Genomic DNA, 22,282 nt, shown 5'->3' with positions numbered 1-22,282 from the left:
TCCCCCTCGCTGTTCATGATCTTGTATTAAAAAAAGCTGCCACGCTCTGGCTCTCCTATTTTTTTCCTCTCTTTCTCTTTCTTTAAGCACACAGCTCAGTAGTTATGCCAGATCAGGATGGTTCATTTCCAGTGGTTCACATGGCATATCTTAGAGGTTTCTAACAAATAGTCTATACTGCATATTCCATTATTTCTAAATTCATGCCCAGGTTTTTCTGCACTGAGTGCTAAAGAAGCTGTCAAAATAGATGCAACAGAGCAGACCCAAACTCTCACTTTCATCTCTCAGCAAACATTCTTTGCGCTCAGCCCCTGCTTTTCATTTGCTTCTGGATTATGTATGCTGCGCTTGTACTTGGGAGCCTGGGTGTGATATTGTCACCTGTGCTGCACTCACACCTTTATAAACATAAGTACTAATTCACTGCCAACCTGTCCTTCATCATCCCTCTGTCAACACCGTACCCTTACCCAGCCCCCAAACACTAAGACTTTTTATTAGAAGACTGTGATTCGGTTCCACTTCTTCATTTTCAATTTTTAAAATGCCATCATTGGTAAACCTTTTCTATATAATATTACCATATCTTAACATGTATGCTACTGCCAATGATAAAGATGTCTTTTGTAGACATCTTTGATTCTGTAAGTTGCACATGTCTCAGAGAGAGCCTATTACTGTACAGAGTCAACATTACAAGCCACGGTTTCATTTTCTCATATTGCAGTTCTTCTGTTCAAGTACTTATGCTAAGGCCGGCGCCACGGCTCACTAGGCTAATCCTCCGCCTTGCGGCGCCGGCACACTGGGTTCTAGTCCCGGTCGGGGCGCCGGATTCTGTCCCGGTTGCACCTCTTCCAGGCCAGCTCTCTGCTATGGCCAGGGAGTGCAGTGGAGGATGCCCCAAGTCCTTGGGCCCTGCACCCCATGGGAGACCAGGATAAGTACCTGGCTCCTGCCATCGGATCAGCGCAGTGCGCCGGCTGCAGCGTGCCGGCCGCGGCAGCCATTGGAGGCTGAACCAACGGCAAAGGAAGACCTTTCTCTCTGTCTCTCTCTCTCACTGTCCACTCTGCCTGTCAAAAAAATAAAACAAACAAACAAAAAAAATACTTATGCTAATAAATTATGGATTTAAGGATTCACTGAACTTGAAATTCTCATCACCAAACTCAATTCTTATTATTATCGACATATATTCACATATAAATCCAAGAATGGCAGATTCAAGTCTTCAGCACTTATACCTCTGAGATGAAAATGTTATCGAGGCTCCTGGGTCCGTAAGTGACAAAGATACCATAAATAATCAACTTATCCCCAAAGAGGGTAGAATATACCAGTGAAAATATCTTTCCAATCTCACAGAATTAATTTTATGTTCAATTTTATTTCATTATAACTGTCATAACACACAAATTTTTATGGCTTACCATGCAATGTAATATCCCCTCTGGAAAAGAGAGAGGACTCTGGAAAACCTTTTAGTGGATCAAGATTTGGTAATTTTTATTATAAAATATATAATTATATAATTTTATCATAAATATTTCAAAAAATACAGGAAAAACAATGAAGACTTAAATGATCATGGAACAAATTTAACAACATTTAAAGGGCATACTTGAAGGGCACAGTGATAGAAGGAGAGACAGACTCATACACATACACTCAGAGAGTGACAGAGAGAGACAAAGACAGAGACAGAGACAAGAGACAGAGACGATTCACTTCCTCAAATGCCTGCATAGCCAAGACTGGTTCAGAAAATACTGGGAGCACGGAACTCATCTTCATCTCCCTGGTGGGTGGCAGGGGCCCAAGCACTTGAAGTATCATCTGCTGCCTCTCAGGATGCAACAGCAGAAGACTGTATCGGAGGGACCAGCATTGTTGTACAGTGGGTTAAGCTGCTGCCTGAGATGCCAACATCCCATATGAGTGCTTGTAAAAATACTAACTGCCCCACTTTTGATCTAGTTCCATTACTAATGAGACTGGGAAAGCAATAGAGGGTGACCCATGTGCTTGGATCCCTGACAGCCACATGGAAGACCCAGATGGAGTTAGTTACAGGCTCCTAGCTTCAGCCAGGCCCAGCTTTGGCCATTGCAGCCATCTGGGAAGTGAACCAGGGATGGAAGATTTTCTTTCTATCTCTATCTCTATCTCTATCTCTATCTCTATCTCTATCTCTATCTCTATCTTTCTGTAACTCTGATTTTCAAATACATAAGTAAATCTCAAAAAAAAAAAAAAAAAGAAAGAAACAGGATTAGAAGAGGGGCCGAGTCGTGAACTGTCACTCTCACATGGGATGAAGGTGTTGCAAGTGGTGGTTTAACCTGTTGTGCTCTTGCATAAATTTAACGGTTTCTAACATTTTGCCTTATTTGCTTAATACACACACACAAAATTACAGACTTGGATATATATACTATTTTTAGAGCAAGGATGGCTGTATTGACATCACATAATGTGTAACTCATTACAAATATAAAATGAGAGAAGAAAGGAATATTATTATGTAAAAGAAATAATTCCGTGAAGGTAGCATTAATATCCATATGCCAAATAACATGACATTACAAGTTTACTTTATATGTACATAAACTTTTCAAATATGAATGAATTATGTGGAACATAAATATTTATTGCTGTATTAAAATCAAATTTCTTTTTTTTCTTTGACATAATGTTGTCTTGGGATCAGCATTTCTCTCTCTATCTCTCTCTCTGTAACTTTGACTTTCAAATAAATCTTTTTAAAAATGATGTCTTAAGTTTATAAAAAGCTACATTTGGAACCTCAGTAAGTGTTCAAATCAGGAATTTTGTGTAGAGATTATAAAGTGAAAGAAATGATACAGACAGTTTCATTGGATTTAAATTACTCAGAGGAGACTCAATATCTCATTAATAAACCATTGTTAATTAAGTACCAGGGTTCTCCTTTCTCAAGGCAAAAGTAGTTTGTAAGCCTAACAAGCCAGGAGGCTGATGCAATGGAAAAGGCAGGGATTTGGAATCAAGCTGCCCTAGATTTGAGTTCAAGTCCTGGCTCTTGCAAACTATGTGAACTTGAGCAGTCCCTTTAAACTCTGAGGACAATGTTTTCATTAGTGATCTGAAGATAAAGGAGCCAAATTACAGGCATTTGTTATAAAGGTTATATATAAATAAATACAATGTAACCAGCTCGTAATATAGCACATGAAGCGCTCAATGAAAACATCTCCTAAATTAGATTATCACAGGATACAGAGTTGGTCATAACTTGTGCGAAGGAAATGCTTATCAGCAATGCTGATCTGAATAATGAGGAGCATCTTGGAGAAGAGTATTGACCGTAACCTGGTTAACTAAAATTATGAAGGCAGGGGTTGGCATTGTGGTTCAGCACATTAAGCTGTTCCACTTCCTATCCAGCTCCCTGCTAGTACACCTGGGAAAGCAGAAAATGATGCTGTTTGGGCATTTGGGTCTCTGCCACCAACATGGGAGACTGAGCTGGAGTTCTAGGCTTTTGGCTTTGTCTTGGCCCAGTGACAGTCCTGGCCATACAGGGAGTGACCCTGCAGATGGAAGATCGATCTCTCTCCCTCAATCTGAAATTCTGTCTTTCAAATAAATAAATAAATATTTCAAATAAAATAAAGTAAAACTCTTAAGACAAACAGGACATAATGCAAATTGTACTATTTGATATAGATATCTAAACTTTTGGTTATTTTAGTAAAGTGAATGATAAGAATGTCAGAACACAAACATTTATACTTCATGATATACTACCGTGGACATAAAATACTGTTGCTTAAAACTTTAAATAACTGGCCAGCACCATGGTTCACTTGGCTAATCCTCTGCCTGCAATGCCAGCACACCGGGTTCTAGTCCCAGGTAAAGCGCCGGGTACTAGTCCCGGTTGCTCCTCTTCCAGTCCATCTCTCTGCTGTGGCGTTGGAGGGCAGCAGAGGATGGCCCAAGTGCTTGGGTCCCTGCACCCACATGGGAGACCGGGAGGAAGTACCAGGCTCCTGGCTTCGGATCAGTGCAGCACTGGCCGTAGCGACCATTTGGGGAGGCGAACCAACCGAAGGAAGACCTTTCTCTCTGTATCTCTCACTGTCTATAACTCTCAAGTCTCTCTCTCTCTCTTTCACTGTCTAACTCTGCCTGGCAAAAAAAAAAAAAAAAAAAAAAAAACCAACTTTAAATAGCTATTATACATTGCACTCAACTAAGGCCTCGATAACATTCATATTCAAAAAAATCTTATTTAAAAATATTCCTTATTATCAGCTAAAGACAATAAGGAGGAAAATAATAAAAGCAATTAGCCTTCACTTACAGGGCCTAAGAAGAAAGAAGAAAGGAAAGAAAGAGAGTGAGTGCTGGGGGAAAGGAGGGGAGGCCTAAGACAGCAAAGAGGAAGGGAGCAAAAAGGATCAGTAGTGATGAGTACGAGAGACAGAATGGATCACAAAAGCCTCAGCGTTGGAACTGAGCAAATGGATTAACTTGGCCAAATCCCAGTCAGTATGTAAGTTCCTCAGAAACGTCACAGATAGACAATTTAGTCTCTACCCAAATCCTTCTTGCTGAATAGCTCACAAACTAGCTAAGATTCTGGTTGTTACTTGGATGGTTCTGATTTTCGGAAGAGTGCTCCTTATTGGAGGAAAGATGTGACATTGTGGAGCTTTCTCCCACCCACCCAACTTATTTGTGCCTTTAGCAAAGACTACTACAACTTCAATAATTAACCCCAGCTCTTCCATGTGTAAGCTACTCGTCCTCCAATATCTATGACCAGTCTCTATTCTCTTCTCTTGCTTTATTTTCATTTGAAAATATTTCTTAGATTGTATATGTATGTGTTTATTGTCTGTCTTTGAGACTAAAACCTAAATCGAATGAGGGCAAGGACTTTGTGATTTTTGCTCCTCTGTTAATCATCCAAAATGAGAAAGGTTTCCAGGCATGTACTGGAGATTTGAAAAATATTTGTTAAAAGAGGGATCAAATGAATGACCAAATCAATAGATGTAAGATTTCAAGTCCCTTCCTTTTCATCACCACCCTCCTCAGAATATACTTTAAAATGCCAATGACCTATTGGAAAGTGATATTCACAAAATAAATTATATTCAAGTAAAATAGTCCAATTGTTATAGTGGAAATGATGGCTAGAATAATTCTTATTTTAAATACTAAACTGTTTCTAATGCAGGCATGAAAATGCGACTGGTTTTAGTAGTTATATTGTTTATGTATTTTGACTTCATTGTCATCAAAAGCCCTTAATTCTCTGCAGTTCCTCATTGAATTTCCCTTCTCTTCATTTTTGTAGAAGTACAGACTTCTATATCCACTATTTACATTTTAATCTCATTAAATATGTTTATGATTCAAGCCTCTAGAAGTCTTTGTGAATCATAATTCTGTTATTCATTAAATCAATTCTTAAATCACAACTTCACAAATCTGCCTATCTGAATGAGACTTCTTTGATGTTCTCATGCACATCACTGACACAATCCAGGTATGCTAAATCATGCAGTTATCAACACACCTCCTGCACATGATTCCAGAAGAGTTTTATACATAGAAGTTGTGTGATCTGTTGCCTGAAATGATGTGCCAGCATGGTGGAAATAGATCGTTTCTGTTCCACCACAGGAAAATGGTGGATAGAGGCAAATCACAGGGTGTTCGAGAACCAGGATCTTTGTAGGAAGTAGAAAACTACTATATACTCCTGAGAGAAAAAAAAAATTGATATTTTAAAAATTATTATTCTAAGGGGCCAGCATAGTGGTGTAGTCAGTAAAATCGCCACCTGCAATACCAGTATCTAATCTGGGCACCAGGTCATGTCCTGGATACTCCACTTCTGATCCAATTTCCTGCTATAAGCTGGAGAAGAATGGCAGAAGATGGCCCTGCCACCCACATGGGAAACCCATATGACTGACTCCTAGCTTCAACCTGACCCCAGTCTGGCTGGTACAGCCATCTGGAGAGTGAACCAGCAGTTAGAAGATCTCTCTCTCTCTCTCTCTCTCTCTCTCTCTGTAGCTCTTTCAAAATAAATAAATTTAAAAATAATTATTCTAATACAAAATAAAAAAAATGAATTCATCTCCCCTGATTGAAGCTACATTTTGCCAGGCTTTTTAATGTATAATCACAGCTAATTAATGGTCTCCAAAGGCAGGGAATACAAGACTCCAGGGAGGTTATTAGTGATCTTAACTGAATGTGTGTAAGTTGTTGAAAAGATTAGCCTATGTTTTTGCCATCTTAACCCACCACTTAAACCTAATGGTCTCACTCTTCCTTTCTTTCTTTCTCTACACTCCTCTTTCCACTGTTCTACCCTCTTATGATCTACCCACAATTGTTCTTCACTATAATACATCCATAACAACCCATCTCAATATCCTCAATATCTCAGTATTTGGAATTTAGACAAAAACAACCCCTTCTGTCAAAAATTTAAAGACACTCCTCATCCTGCCCTCCAGGAATTTTGATTTTCCAATTAGCATCATCCTGTCTCAAAGACAGCCCTTAACTCACACGTTAGTCCTCAAGCATTCTCAAAATTTATTTGTTCAACATAAATTGTGCTATATGTTTGTCCCCCTTCTGTCAATATTTTTTTCTCTAATACATTTCCAAAGAAAATTATGTTGCTTGATAATCTCCAAAAAAGAGTCAAAAAGGGTCAACCATTATGAAGTATAAAATATATATTTGTAAACAGCCATGAACTCACTTCTCTGGAAGGAAACTGAAGTTGCAATGGGTTCATGGCATTCTTTCATCTGGTAGATTTTCCTTACTCCTTATTAGAACCCACATTTTCAAGATGCCTACCTTCCCCCAACAACTTTTCTCAGTGCATTCTTCACATCCTTGTTCCTCAGGCTGTAGATCAGGGGATTCAACATGGGGATCACAGTGGTGTAGAAGACAGAGGATACCTTCTCCTCTTCCATAGTGACACTGGAGGGGGGCTTGAAGTACATGAATGTGATAGACCCAAAAAAGATGCCCACAGCCATGAGGTGGGAGCTACATGTGCCAAAGGCTTTGGACCGTCCCTCAGTGGAGCGAATGCGGAGGATACTAGAGAGGATGAAAGCATAAGAGATGAGAATAGCCAGCGTAGGTGCTAAGGTGTTAACTCCTCCAATAATAAACAGCAGAATCTCATTTATGTGGGTGCTGGAGCAAGACAGGGTCAGTAAAGGAAGAATATCGCAAAAGTAATGACTGACAACATGAGACCCACAGAATGACAGCATTGACATGAAGGTAGTGTGGACTGTGGCCCCAAACAAACCCAGGAAGTATACCACAGCCATCATGATGGAGCAGACCCTATGGGACATGACAATATTGTAAAGCAGTGGGCTACAGATAGCAGCATAACGGTCATAAGCCATGGCTGTCAGCAGGTACCCTTCAGCAATTACAAAAATAAGGAAGAAGTAAAGTTGAGCCATGCACTCCAGAAAGGAGATGCTGTTCTTCTCTGACACGAAGCTCACCAGCATCTTAGGAGTAATGACAGATGAGTAACAGAGGTCAATGAAGGATAAGTGACTGAGAAAATAATACATTGGAGAATGAAGTTGAGAGCTGAGAGAAATTAAGAGGATCATGCTCAGGTTCCCCACTACTGTAGCCACATATACTCCCAGGAAAAGGAGGAAGAGGGGCAGCTGGAGTTCCGGGCAGTTTGTTAACCCTTCAAGGATAAAGTCAGTCACTGAAGAATGATTTGGAGCAGCCATCTCTTAAAAGAGATCTGTAGAAGGAAATGAAAGGGGGCATTAGTCTTAGTTCCTGATCACCCAAAGCAGAATGCAATGCCCCTCTTGGTTGACTCCATCCCTGATAGCTCCATCTATCCCATAATTTGATCCTTTTCAGGGACTTCTTAAAGCTGAAGAACAAAGACTCTGATTGTAAACCAGAGCCTGGATTCTCCCCGACCTTCTTGAATGCTGTTCTTAAGTCTGCATACTTTTATTTTGTTCCCAAGCTTAAGTCCCAAATTACCTCACTTTTATAGAAAGCACAATCCTGATCTAATTACTTTTTTGTAAATAACATTAAAATAAGACTGCTTACCATTTTATTCTGAGCATATCCCAATATAGCCTTCAGATTTGATAAACATGGCTTCCAGTCTAGTTCTAATGATTTAAGAGTAGCTCATTTCCATTTCCTCACTTGTCTACATGAACCAATATAACTAACAGTCTCTAAACCTGGAGCCTAAGAAATGTTTTAAAATCTCTAAATTATAGGAATTGCTCAAATCAGTGTGGACGTGACTAACAAAATAATAGAATTGAGGTGCTAATAGCTATTAGACTTCAGTTTGAACTTTTTTCTGTTGCAGAAACAGCAAAGTAAGGTGACCTTTTAGGTGTAATATCTGAACCTCCAACAAATCAGTGCCTCCCTCCTTGTCTTTCTCTGTTATGCATGACTTCATACCAAACTTTCAAACCTGTTAGATCAGAACTAGAGAATTGTACATTGACTTAGTTTCCCCTGATGTTTAATCAGGATTGAAACAATAGGTATTGCCTAAGTAATCAAGAATAATACATTTTTATTTGGTCATTTGAAGGACTAACCATTAATTAGAGCATTTAAATAGAACCAGCCCAAACCCCATGTAGAATTTATACAACCTGCTGAGGATTGCCATTCACTTACCTTAAGACATTTACCTTCAAAAACTCGAATCCTAGCATTACTTGGAAATGTTGATGTCTGACTTAGAAATATACCACAACTAATTCCCAAAGGTTTACAAAATCTCTCAAGAGTTGGTTCTGTGTGCCATACACAATTAACAAAAAAACAAATTAGAGCTCCACATAATCACTGAAAGATTTCATCACCCAAGAGATTTTATCTCTGTTAGTAAAATTAAAGCATAAATAAAAATAAAAATGTATATTTTGTTCTCCTAAAAAACTTTAGAATTTGCCAAGAGTTTCGAAAATCATCATTCTCCTAACAAACTTTCTTGTCTAAATCTCTAGACTAGTTACTTTCAGACAGTTTCAAAACGAACTGTAGTCAGGGAAGTCTCCTGAATTTTTCCAGTTTAATAAGCTGTAATAAAAGTCCATAAGGGGGCTGGAGCCGTGGCTCACTAGGCTAATCCTCCACCTTGCGGCACCAGCACAACGGGTTCTAGTCCCGGTTGGGGTGCCGGATTCTGTCCCGGTTGCCCCTCTTCCAGTCCAGCTCTCTGCTTTGGCCCAGGAGTGCAGTGGAGGATGGCCCAAGTGCTTGGGCCCCGGACCCGCATGGGAGACCAGAGAAGCACCTGGCTCCTGGCTTCAGATCAGTGCAGTGCGCCGGCTGCAGCCCGTAGGCCACAGTGGCCATTGGAGGGTGAACCAACGGTAAAGGAAGACCTTTCTCCCTGTCTCTCTCACTGCCCACTCTGCCTGTAAAAAAAAAAAAAAAGTCAATAAGGGAACGCACATCCTTACATATAATTGTTTCTGGAGCATATCTAATTGAAATATTCTTTCCCATTAAGAAATAACTTTATAATTTAATTAGTCGGACTACCTATTAAAACTCCTGCTTTCTACTTTGTGATACCATGTCAGATAATTTTGTTTATTTATGGAGCATAATAATGAGAATAAATTGTAACCTTCTCACCATATGACATTACCTTATTAACAGTCCTTTCTTATACTGTCCTTCTATTTCTGGTCCATAGAAATGTTCACATAAGTTAGAGATACTTCATTTTTAGTTTCTTACAAAGCACTTGTAAAACTTTCTCAAGATTTTTTGGTGAGATAGGAACTTCAAACTAGCAATTTAATTTCTTTACTGATTATATATTTATTCAGATCAGTTTTTAAATGAGGTTTTTATACTATACAAATAGTCGTATATTGTTACAAATAGTTGTCTAGTGCATCTAAGCTTTCAAATATTATTTTTGAAATGAAGGTGACAGACGAGGGTGAGGTAAAGGGAGACAGAGAGTGAGAGTGAGAGAGCGAGAGTCTCTCATTTGCTAGTTCATTCTCTGAGATGGCCTCAAGGTTTAGAGTTGGGCCACACTGAATCCAGGATCCTGGAACTCCATCTGGGTCTCCCACATAGGTGGCAGAGACACAGATACTTGGGCCATCCTCTTCCTTCTCAGGTGCATTAACAAGGAGCTGATCAGAAGTAGAGCAGCCAGCCGGCACCGGGGCTCACTAGGCTAATCCGCCGCCTACTGCACCAGTACTCCAGGTTCTAGTCCTGGTTGGGGTGCCGGTTCTGTCCCGGTTGCTCCTCTTCTAGTCCAGCTCTCTGCTGTGGCCCGGGAAGGCAGTGGAGGATGACTCAAGTGCTTGGGCCCTGCACCCGTGTGGGAGACCAGGAGGAAGCACCTGGTTCCTGGCTTCGGATTGGCGCAGTGCACCGGCTATAGCAGCCATTTTGGGGATGAACCAAGGGAAGGAAGAGCTTTCTATCCGTCTCTCTCTCTCATTGTCTAACTCTGCCTGTCAATATATATATATATATATATATATGTGGAACAGCCAGTACTTGAACTGGCACTCCTCTATGGGATGCCAGCATTTGCAAGCAGCAGTTTAACTAGCTGGCCCCTCAGATTTCTTATGGGACATCATTCATGGTATTGTAAGAATGTTTTCTCCTTTGCCTCATCTTTTAAATTATGTCCCCTTTCTCCATTCTTGATACTTATTTGAATCTTCTCCATTACTTCTTGATTAATTTTAACATAATTATTTTCTACTTTATTGGTCATTTGAGTAGTCAACTTTTGATGTTTTATTCCTGTTTTTGTATTTTTCACATTTTTTCTCTTCTAATATTATTAAACTATTATAGTATTTTATAGTATTACAGTATGAATATTATATTAGTATTAAAATATTGTTGTTCTTTCAATTTACCTTAATGCTTACATTCTAACCCTGACACACCAGTTTCAAAATGGCTGTTACCTCTCTAACTACTACTCAATGTCTTTCAAGTTTTACTATATGTGTTTCGATTGTCATTCAGTTCTGAACATTTTCTAATTCTCATTTTGAACTGCTTCTTGCACTATGAAATATTTGAAAGTGTTTCACAGAATTCAAAATGCAAGGAAGGTAAATGTTTTTATTATTTCTTATTTTAATGTATGATACTGGAGAATATTGTCTTCATGTCACTTGTTTGTATTTGTTGAGACTGAATAAGAATTAGTTCATAAGCAAATTCTGTATGTACTTAAAAGTGACAAAATATATTTCATTGTTGAATGCAAGATCCTATATGTAACATCTGCAGGGCTCATTTATTAACTTGCTTGTTCAAAGGGGATATTTCCTTTTCAGACCCCTTTATCTGTAAATTCATGAGAGGTTTATAAAGTCTCATACTGAATCTTAATGAAGAGTGAGGTGGGAGGGGGCGTAAGAGATGGGATGGTTTGAGGGTGGGAAGGTGGTTATGGGAGGAAAAATCACTATAATCCAAAAGTTGTACTTTCTAAATTTATATTTATTAAATAAAAGTTTTCTATTAAAAAAAAGAAAAAAATCTCATACTATGCTTTTAGAATTGGTAAATTCTTAAAATTCTGACAGATTGTGCATATTTTGAGAATGTTGGTAAGTGTATATCAAATTTTTTTCATCTTGTTATTTATATTAGCATGTAATGATTTACTTCCAATATTAATATTTAAAGTCTATTTCATTTGTTTTAATTTAATTATGGAGTTAATTTAGTAGGGTTTGTATTTTATAAGAAATTTGTTGATACATTAGATTCTCAGGGTCATAGGAAATATATGATAATTACCACAATACAATATTCATCATGTTATTGTGATATTCATAAAAAGAGAACAGATTCAATGTAGTTCATAGATAGAATTCTTTTTTTAAAGATTTTGTTTATTTATTTATTTATTTGAGAGGTAGAGTTACAGACCGTGAGAGGGAGAGACAGAGAGAAAGGTCTTTTGTCCACTGGTTTGTTCTCCAACTGGCTGCGACAGCCAGAGCTGAGCAGATCTGAAGCCAGGAGCCAGGTGCTTCTTCCTGGTCTCCCATGCAGGTGCAGGGGCCCAAGCACTTGGGCCATCCTCCACTGCACTCCTGGGCCACAGCAGAGAGCTGGCCTGGAAGAGGAGCAGCTGAGACTAGAACCGGTGCCCATATGGGATGCCAACACTGCAGATGCAGGATTAAGCTAGTACGCCATGGGGCCGGCCCCTCAGTCCTTTATTTTTAATTAATTTTTATTTCTCCTTCAACATTAATCTTTTATGAACAGAACATAGCTGTATTGGGGAAAGGATTGGGAATTGTATGGCTTCTGGACCCCTCCCAGTCTGAAAGTCTCATTTAAATATTGTGCTTAGTTCATTTGCATTTCCTATTTTTACTTATATATTTGAATGATTACTACTATTATACTTTTGTTGTTGTTGTCTGTTTGTTTTGACAGGCAGAGTGGACAGTGAGAGAGAGATACAGAGAGAAAGGTCTTCCTTTTTGCCATTGGTTCACCCTCCAATGGCCGCCGTGGCCAGCCCGCTGCGGCCGGCACACCATGCTGATCCGAAGGCAGGAGCCAGGTGCTTCTCCTGGTCTCCCATGTGGTGCAGGGCCCAACCACGTGGGCCATCCTCCACTTCACTCCCGGGCCATAGCAGAGAGCTGGCCTGGAAGAGGGGCAACCAGGACAGAATCCAGTGCCCAACCGGGACTAGAACCCAGTGGGCTGGCGCTGCTAGGTGGAGGATTAGCCTATTGAGCCGTGGCGCCAGCCACTATTATACTTTTATCTGCTCCTTTTCCCCTTTCTTTTCATTGCTGTAAACATGTAAAGATTTTAGTACGTTTAATTTAATAAGGTAAAAAATAATCAGTATGTGTACACTCCTCTCAAGTAGCTAAAGAATTATAACTATTTTAACATTAATATCCTTGTCTCCCATTTTCATGTTATTATAATTTGGTAAGTTAGTTTTATGTGTTTCTAAATGCCCAAAATACAATTATTATCATCATTTTAATTGCATAAACTTACTGCCTATTTAAACCTATGTAATTGTTCACTCACTAATTTCTTCCCATGCTGTGGCTGTTTGTCTTTTGTCCCTCTGTTTCTGATCTCATAGCTTTCACTGTGTTGATTTTCTTTCCAGTGAGAATATGGTAGTGGTAGGATCCCCCAGGCATTGCCCGAGATTGTCCTTATTTAACCATCATTCACAAATGAAAGCTTAGTTGAATATAGAATTATAGATTAATATTTATTATTTTCCCCACAGCACTGGAAATGGAGTATGCCATTACTTTATTATCTTTTTGCTGTTGAAAAATTTTCTATTAATTACCTATCTTTTTTAAAATTTTACTGTCTTTAGGTGTTCATTTAGGTTTATTTATTCTATATATAAGAATTCATGTTTTTAAAATTCTAAGTAATTCTCAATAACTAGTATTTTGAGAGTACCACTCCTCAGTTTTTTTTTTCTGGATTTCTTTCTGGACTTATATCAAACATCTGTCTTCTGAATCATTTAGGTTTATTTCACATTGTGTATTTTTAATCCTGTGCTACATATTATGTTATTTAGCTAGATCAGTTTTCTATGTATCCATTCCCTCTTTAGCTGTGTTTAATCTACCACTTTACTCACCTAGCCACTTTTTAATTTCATTGATTATATATTTCTTTATGTAAATTCCATGTAGTTACATTTCAAATTTATGTCACCTTTTACAACATGCTTGTATTTTAATGTTTTATTATCTTCTTTTATGCCTTTAGTTATTTTATTTCTGGTAGAAATTCAAGAATGTAACATATAACACCAATTTTCACTTCTGAGTGGTGAACTTGCGAGAAATTAGATGTATTTGGACACAAATACATGAACTTGAATGTGAAGAGGCTAACATATCTTAAAGCATTTCAGCCTTCTATTCATAATTAAACAGTTACTGACTGGTCACCAACTTAGTGGAAAGGCACATGCTTCCTGGCTTTCTAAAAGAAAAGGGAGAAAAAGAAGTTATCACCAGTCAGGTAGGGGCTGCAGAATGGCCAGCTGATTGCATTAGTGCTTCTTCACATGGAAAGAGATCTCAAGATCAGAAGATAAGTGTCCCCTTCGTGCATGACCCTAGTCTTAGTTTAGAAATATTAGTTTCTTTTTTTTAACATTTATTTTATTTATTTGAACGAGAGTTACAGAGAGAGATAGAGACAAGGAAAGAGAGAGGTCTTCCATCCACTGGTTCACTCCCCAGATGGCTGCAATGGCTGGAGCTGAGTTGATTGGAAGCCAGAAGCCAGGAACCAGGAATTTCTTCTGGGTCTCCCACATGGATATAGGGGCCCAAGCCCTCGAGCTATCTCTGCTGCTTTCCCAGGCACATTAGCAGGGAGCTTGTCAGAAGTGGAGCAGCCGAGACTTGAACCTGCTCCCATATGGGTTGCCGCACTGCAGGCTGAGGCTTTAACCTGCTGGGCTACAGCAGCGGCCCTGACCACAGTCTTTTATAGATCAACATTCCTCTAACAGAAATTGTTGAAGTCCTAATGCTTCTATTTGATGTATATAATTCTCCCCGCTTATATTGGATCATTTTCTTTCCTCGTAATAGATTATTTGTTCATAGCAGCAAATCCTTCACAGCCTAACTGGAGAAATTTCCTTACAAAGCAGTTCTGCACCACAGGATTACTACGCAGCATGAAGAAGACAATAGAATTGCAAAGAAGCAGAAGACTTGAAGCAAAGACACAAAGGTAATAGATACTGGGAGCAATGAGGGGAAGTTTTAGGGAATAAGGAGAAGGTAATGTACTAGGAAGAAATGTGAGTTTGACAGAGGCCAGTGATGGCCTCTCCTCCAAGTGAACATCATATTGACTGCTATTTTTTTTTACATTTCATTTTATTCTACAAACCAAATGTAACTAAAATCTTTACATGTTATATGAGTTAATGTGCTTTTGAATAACACTTATATTTAGTAAAAATTAGTAAAATGTCAATATTTTGGATGATGAACCTGGAAGTGTTGGGACTTCTTGAACAGACTGTCAAAATAAATTTCTCTATCAGTGGAATATTTTAGAGCAAATCAGTTTCCCTGAGAGAGATATCTCCTGAAAATTGTTACCAGTGTTAATAAAAAAGATCTATTACTATTCCACAACTCTTTTAATTCTTTCTGCCTTTTCATTTGTCCTCAGTGAAGTCCCTTATCTGCACAACCTCTCTTGATTATTATAAATGTAATATTCTCCCATGTGTTAATATTTGAAGAATCTACTTTTTATTTCAAACCAAACTCTAAGTGTCACCTATTACATTTGCTAAAGTACAATAATGAAGTTAATTATTTGCTGTCAGGGATTAGTAAAACATTTATATTTTATTTATGCCTTGATATTTGCAACTGCCACCAGAATGTCATCCTAAATTCATGTTCTATATATATACACATAAAATATAAACTCATGATTTCTGCTAACTCTCTGAAAATGTAAATTTAAAATACTTATTAAGATTAGAGGAAAAGATAGATCATGCAAGAATCGTAAAAGTTTTTTATTACATCTTAAAATTTTATATTAAATAATTTGGTGTTTTTCCATAATAAATTTTGCCAAAAATATTTGTATCAGCAAATAAGAGATAAGACACTTGTTTTACATTATGATGTCCACAGCATCAAATATTGAGTGACTGCAAAGCAAAAGCAGTCCAACATCAGGAGCACAAAGGTAGGAAGTGAGTCTGTGCTCTCAGAGGCTCATGATGTAGAAGAGGAACAGACTGATAATTCAGATTTAAAACGGATGTGCCAGGTGTTATGTCAGAGAAAATGGAAATGCTCAGCAATATAAAGAAAGAGCAGACTGATGCTGCAGAAGTGGATAGAAACCAAATTGTTCAGAGCAATACTCACCACAGCATTTACTTCAATGCATGTGTGCACTGGCTGCCAGTCTGTATTTTTCTGTCTGACAATTTCTAAAATCTATTAGATGTCAGTACAAATTTTGCGACTACTAACAAAACCAGGAAATAATGAAAGAAAAAACTCTGAATTAAGGGATAAAATGCATTTCATTTGATTAAGATACAGATTTAACCATTAAGAAATCGCAATAACATCAGCAGAATAATCTAGTCCTAAAAGTCCCTCATACAACTGTTGTTGATTAGGAAAATATTTTTTGTCTGAAAGTTTTCCTCAGGGCAAGTTTGACATCCTTATTCCTCAAGCTGTAGATCAAAGGGTTCAGCATGGGCCCGACATTTGTGTAAAAGACTGAGGCCACCTTCCCCTGGTCCATAGATTCTGCATCAGAAGGTTGTAGATACATGAATGCAGCTGCTCCAAAGAAAAGTGAAACAGTCATTAAATGGGAACTGCAGGTGCTGAAGGCTTTGGCTCTGCCCTCCCTAGAGCTGATTCGGAGAATGCTGGAGATGATAAAACCATAGGAGACGAAAGTGGTGCTGGTGGATATCAAAATGTTCATGCCAACTAGAACAAAGACGACAATCTCATTGTTGTACGTGGTGGTGCAGGAGAGCTGCAGCACAGGGAGGATGTCACACAGATAATGATTGATGATGTTGGCATCACAGAAGGTCAGTCTTGCCATGCAGAGTGTGTGGGCCAGGGAACCCCAGCATCCCATCACATATGCCCCAAACACAAACAGAGAACAGGTCCGAGGGGATAATATTACATTATAGAGCAGTGGTTTGCAAATGGCAACATAGCGATCGTATGCCATTGCTGTCAGTACATAACATTCAGCAATGACAAAAAAGCAGAAGAAATAAAGCTGAGTTAGGCAGCCTGTGTAAGAGATAGCATTTTTCTCCAGTACAAAGTTCATCAGCATTTTGGGAGTAAATACGGAAGAGTAACAGATATCTATGAAAGATAGATTGAAGAGAAAATAATACATAGGCGTGTGAAGGTGTGAGTTTAGTGAAATTAATGTAACCAAGCCCAGATTGGCCACCACAGTAACCAGATAAATGCCTAGGAACAGGAAGAAGAGGGGTAGTTGGAGTTCTGGTTTATCAGTTAAACCCTCCAGGATAAACTCTGTCACCAAGGAGTAATTTCCATCTTCCATTCTTCTACAGAAAATGATCTATGGAGATGAAGGAAGAGCCAATTAGAGAAAAACTGACCTCGTCTGTTTCATTTCTCTCCCATGAAAAGGCATTCTTTGGACAGTTGGGAGAGCCCTTTCAGACCCCAGGATGTGCATCCACATCTTCTGACTGAAGACAAGGGGGTTTTCTGGGCAGCCTAAACACTGGAGCAAGGGGTGCCTACACAGAGTTGCTCATCTGTGACTTCAAGATACAAGAGGGAAGGAAACATGAAGTACACGATAATTTGACAAAACATTTTTGATGTCTTTGCTTAGTTTTTATTTAATGGAAAAACAAAGAGAGACACAGAGATTGAGAGTATAGCTTCTAGCTCACTCGTTAAATGCTCACAATGGCTGAAGCTGATTTAAACTGAAGCCAGGATCCAGGAATTCAATACAGGTCTTTCACATGGTAACAGGGACCCAGGCACTTGAGCCATCATCTGCTGCCTTCAGGATATGCATTTGCAGGGAGTTGGGACTCAAATCAGAGCCAGAACTTGAACCAAATCACTCTGATGTGGGTTGCAGGCAAAACAAATAGCATCTTAACTGCTTGGCCAAATGACCTGTCCCAGAACACTTCAAATAGGTTTACTATTTGGATATGCACAGCTATTTCATGTTGCTAAAACACTGAATGTTCAAATTTTAAAAACCCCATGTTGTGTCACACATCCCTGACCCTCATCCAAATCCTAGATTTCACTCAGAGGCATGGGTAGACATCAGATACTATGGATCAGATTCCCAGGATGAGTCAAGGTCTGTATTGTGAGAGAGACACAGGTGAAGTGAGGAAAGAAGGTAGATCCAAGGATGGCGTAAGTCTGGTGAATGTGGTTGTTGATAGAATTATACTCAAAAATATAGAGGGTACCATATTAAAATCAGGCTAATGGAGTGAGGGATGTAGTGAAATTCAAGTAGTGTGTAAGGCACAAGGGAAGGGATAATGTTCACAGGTGGCGTGGGAAGTGTTGAGAGAACTAAGAATAACTAGGGTGCAATAAAAGGAAGACTCACAGGGGTAAGTCAGCATTAGAAATTAGAAAGTAGTAAATATTAGATGTGGGATTACAATCAGGGGTACAATGAAGGATGAGGAAAAATTAAGGAAATAAACTAAGGATAGGGAGTGTCAAGTTTAATGAGAGGGATAAAGTGAAATTCATGGAATTCAGAGTTATAACTTGGGTAGAGGTTAGGATTAGATAAGGTGTCTGTGATTGGCTGAGATTTCTGAGTGAAGTTAGAGATGGGATAACACTAATTGATGAAATAAGAGTCAGGGATGGAGTGATATTTATGTAATTAATTAGTTAATGTCTTCTCAGCTGACTGACTATGGTTTTATTCATGAAGACCATGATCTGCTCTGCCTTTTTAGGGTGTATCATTGTGACTTGACAACACAGCAGGCACTCAGTACACATATGATTGATGGTAGTCACAGAGTAAAAGATAACTCAAAAACTTCCTTCTTGGATATCACTCATGTGTGATTCCTATCTCTACTCTTAGCATCATTGCCTGTGCTCTTCCCTTACCTGTCTGAACTTCACAGAAGTGAATGTTGTCCCCATTTTAGAAATATCTGGGTAACATTTTAGCATGAGCATTAGACTTTCCCAAGATCAAACAGCAAGAAGGCCCTGGTGTCTAGTGCTTTCACCAAAGCTGCAGGAGACCAAGGACCTATTTCACTGTAGGATGACTTGCATTCTCTCTATAAGTAGTCTATCTTCCCCTCCTCTTCCATATCCTGCAAGCAGAAGACCTCCAGACTCAGAGCTGTCTCCAGCAACAAGAGAGATGGTGCTCAGAGACTCCTTGCCTGCATTTGCTAAGAGATTAGAGGGTGACAGAATTCTTCAAAGAACTGTTAGATTGTGATACTCACAGATTTTTCTTCTTTAGAAACCAACTCAGGTCCTTAATTTCTCTCTTCTGCACGTGTTTTGGGTAAACGTAGTTCCCAGAAAATGGGTGTGAAGAGTCCTCTCACGACTCCTTAGCTGTCTCAATTGTGGAGGGCATCACAGCACAGACTTCCACCTCCAAACAGTGCTGGGTCACCTCCAGAGAGAAGGTACAAGCTTCCATTTCATTTGCTTTCTGCCAAGGAGTCCACTCTATTTGCAACAGAGTAAAGTATCATCTTTAGTATCAGATGAACAACCTAGTGATACAGCACAAAGGGTTTATTTTGTGTGTGGAGAGCTTTGGTGACTGGTAAGTACCCAGGGACAGAGCCTCTCACAGGAAACTGGGACATCTCTTTATTTACATCTGATAAAGTGTTCACATCTCCCCTTAGAGACTCCACATTCTTCTCAAATTGTACCTCTACACTAGAGATTTCCTTTTCTGTGATTCCAGGGAGTGTGTATCCTTCTGGGTCCTGACTCCCTAGGCGCTCCCCAACTAGGAGGTTAAACAACATCCTTCTCCCCCAGCACTAGTCGTGTACTCAAAGGTGATCTCAAGTTCTTAAGAAGAAAGTGAAAAGCTGTGAGACCAAGAGTGTGGGAACTGTAGTTTCCTAAACATGACCACGTGCAGATCAGGCCCAGTCTGATCCTGGGCTGCCCCTTATCATCATCCCATAGCTAGATGTTATAAGGATGGATCCTCTGCTGATTTCATTGGATTGAAATTTTCTCTCTCCCACATTTTTACAAATTGTAGCTTCAAAATTCCAAACATCACCCCATTTGTGAAACCAGTTACTAAACTTCCTCCACTATTAGAGTAGTAGTAATTACAATAATATTTCTAAATGTTAAAGAAATAATAATGGAAATGGACATTTGGCTTTGTGATTGACTTTGTTAGGATGCTCCATCCCACATCAGAGAGATTGGGTGCCATTTACAACTCCAACTCCTGATTCCAGCTGATGCAAGCCCTGGGAGACAGCAGTGACAACTTCCATAATGAGGTTCTTGCTGCCTAGATTGCAGTTGTGGATGAGTACCCACATCCTGGCTTTAGCCCCAGCTAGCCCTGGCTACACTCCACCCATACATTCCAATGTGGGCACTTGTGAATCATACAACAGATATTATATATAGATAGATAAGTATCTATATAGATAGATAAATATATATATAAAGATAAATATAGATATAAATGGATATATTTATCTTTCTACAAATTAATTTTTATAAAAGATTTCTATGTTGGGGCTGGTGCTGTGGCGCAGTGGGTTAAAGCCCTGGCCTGAAGCGCTGCATCTTATATGGGTGCCTGTTCTAGTCCCGGCTGCTCCTCTTCCCATCCAGCTTTCTGCTATGGCCTAGGACACCAGTGGGGGATAGCCCAAGTCCTTGGGCCCCTGCACCCACCTGGGAGACCTGAAAGAATCTCCTGGCTCCTGGCTTTGAATCGGCGCAGCTCCAGCCGTTGCGGCCATCTGGGGAGTGAATCAGCAGATAGAAGACTTCTCTCTCTGTCTCTAACTCTGTCTGAAGCTCTTTCAGATAAATATAATTAATCTTTTTTAAAAAAGGTTACTATGTTGAATATTATATCTATTTGTATTATAAGATAATACAAAGAGGACTTTATTATTCTCGTCTCATTTTTTCAAGCTTTATTGAAGTTGTGGTTCAAAAATTACCCACAGGAGTGTATTTGGAGCAGCAGTTAAGATACCACTTAGAATGCTCACATTCCATATAAGTCTGCCTGAGTTCAAGTCTCATGTCCAATTCTGAGTCCAATTCCTGCTAACGCATATCATAGGTGGTAGCAGGTAATGGATGGCTCAATAACTTGAGCCCCTAGGGCCAACCCTGTGGCATAATAGGTAAAGCCACCGCCTGCAGAGCAGGCATCCCATATGGTCACCGGTTCAAGTCCTGGCTGCTCCACTTCTGATCAAACTCTTTGCCATGGCCTGAGAGAGCACTAGAAGATGGCCCAAGTCCTTGGACCCCTGCACCCACGTGGGAAGACCTGGAAGAAGTTCCTGGCTCTTGGCTTCAGATCGGCGCTGCTTTGGCTGTTGCAGTCAATTGGGGAATCAACCAGCAGATGGAAGATCTCTGTCTCTCTTCCTATCCTTTCTGTGTGTAGCTCTGACTTTGAAATAAATAAATAAATCTTTACAAAAAAGAAAAGAAAAGAAAAGAACTTGGGCCCTGCCATCCCTGTGGGAGCCCCTGGATTGAGTTTTAGGCTCCTGATTTCAGATCACCTAGTCCCAGAACATATAAATTTGTTTTACCCTCACCACAATCAAGGTAATAAACATCATATCCAAAAGTTTTCTTAGACCTCTTTGGGTTTTCTTTTTGTTAATAGCACTTACTATGAATAAGATCTACCCTATTAATTTTGCATTGCATAATATCACATTCTTAACAAAAGGCAATATGTTGTAGAGCAGATACCTGGAACTTATTCTGAGTTTATACCCATCAAAAACTCCCCTATCTTCTTACTTTCTTCCTCTGCTAACCACCGTTCTATTGACCACTTCCCTGTGTTTAACTATTTTAACTGTATCATATATGAGAAACAATGCAGTATTTGTCTTTTTGTGGCTGCCTACTTCATTTAGCATAATATCTTCCAGATTTATCTACATCCTGAATAGTAGTATTTTCTTCTTTTAAAGGCTGGCGCTGTGGCGCAGCGGGTTAATGCCCTAGCCTGAAGAACCAGCATCCCCTATGGGTGCTGGTTCTAGTCCCAGCTGCTCCACTTCTGCTAAGGCCTGGAAAAGCAGTTCAAGATGGCCCAAGTCCTTGGGCCCCTGAACTCACGTGGGAGACCCAAAAGAAGCCCCTGGCTCCTGTCTTTGAATTGGTGCAGCTCCGGCCATTGTGGCCAATTGGGGAGTGAACCATCGGTTGGAATACCTCCCCCTCTCTCTGCCTCTCCTCTCTCTGTGTAACTCTGAATTTCAAATACATAAATAAATCTTAAAAAAAAAAATAAACCTTGATTTGGGGCTTGCGTTTTGGCATAGCAGATAAAGGCACTGTCTGCAGTGCAGGCATCCCATATGGGCGCCAGTTCAAGTCTCGGCAGCTCC

At 39.5% G+C, this 22,282-nt stretch overlaps 2 protein-coding genes across 2 annotated transcripts; both read right to left on the bottom strand.

Moving 5' to 3' along the window:
* Positions 1-6,884: 6,884 nt before the first annotated feature.
* On the bottom strand, positions 6,885-10,698 carry LOC100356687 (olfactory receptor 8D2-like). Its single transcript, XM_002708841.3, has 2 exons — positions 10,690-10,698; positions 6,885-7,811 (listed from the first exon to the last, which is right to left on the bottom strand). The coding sequence occupies exons 1-2, from the start codon at positions 10,696-10,698 to the stop codon at positions 6,885-6,887; spliced, it is 936 nt and encodes a 311-aa protein (XP_002708887.3).
* Positions 10,699-16,057: 5,359 nt separating this feature from the next.
* LOC100357460 (olfactory receptor 8B3-like) lies at positions 16,058-17,208 on the bottom strand. The gene has a single exon (XM_002708842.3). It carries the CDS (start codon positions 17,206-17,208, stop codon positions 16,273-16,275), a length of 936 nt encoding a protein of 311 aa, XP_002708888.2. The 3' UTR covers positions 16,058-16,272.
* Positions 17,209-22,282: the final 5,074 nt, after the last annotated feature.

The sequence above is a fragment of the Oryctolagus cuniculus genome, chromosome 1 (assembly GCF_964237555.1).
Source record: "Oryctolagus cuniculus chromosome 1, mOryCun1.1, whole genome shotgun sequence".
NCBI classification, from domain to species: Eukaryota; Metazoa; Chordata; class Mammalia; order Lagomorpha; family Leporidae; genus Oryctolagus; species Oryctolagus cuniculus.
Note: the sequence above shows the minus strand (reverse complement) of the source record. Positions and strands in the feature narration are given on the sequence as shown.

Bases quoted from the DNA above. Each gene is read 5' to 3' on its own strand.
- LOC100357460 (XM_002708842.3), bottom strand. From the start codon at position 17,208: ATGGAAGATGGAAATTACTCCTTGGTGACAGAGTTTATCCTGGAGGGT.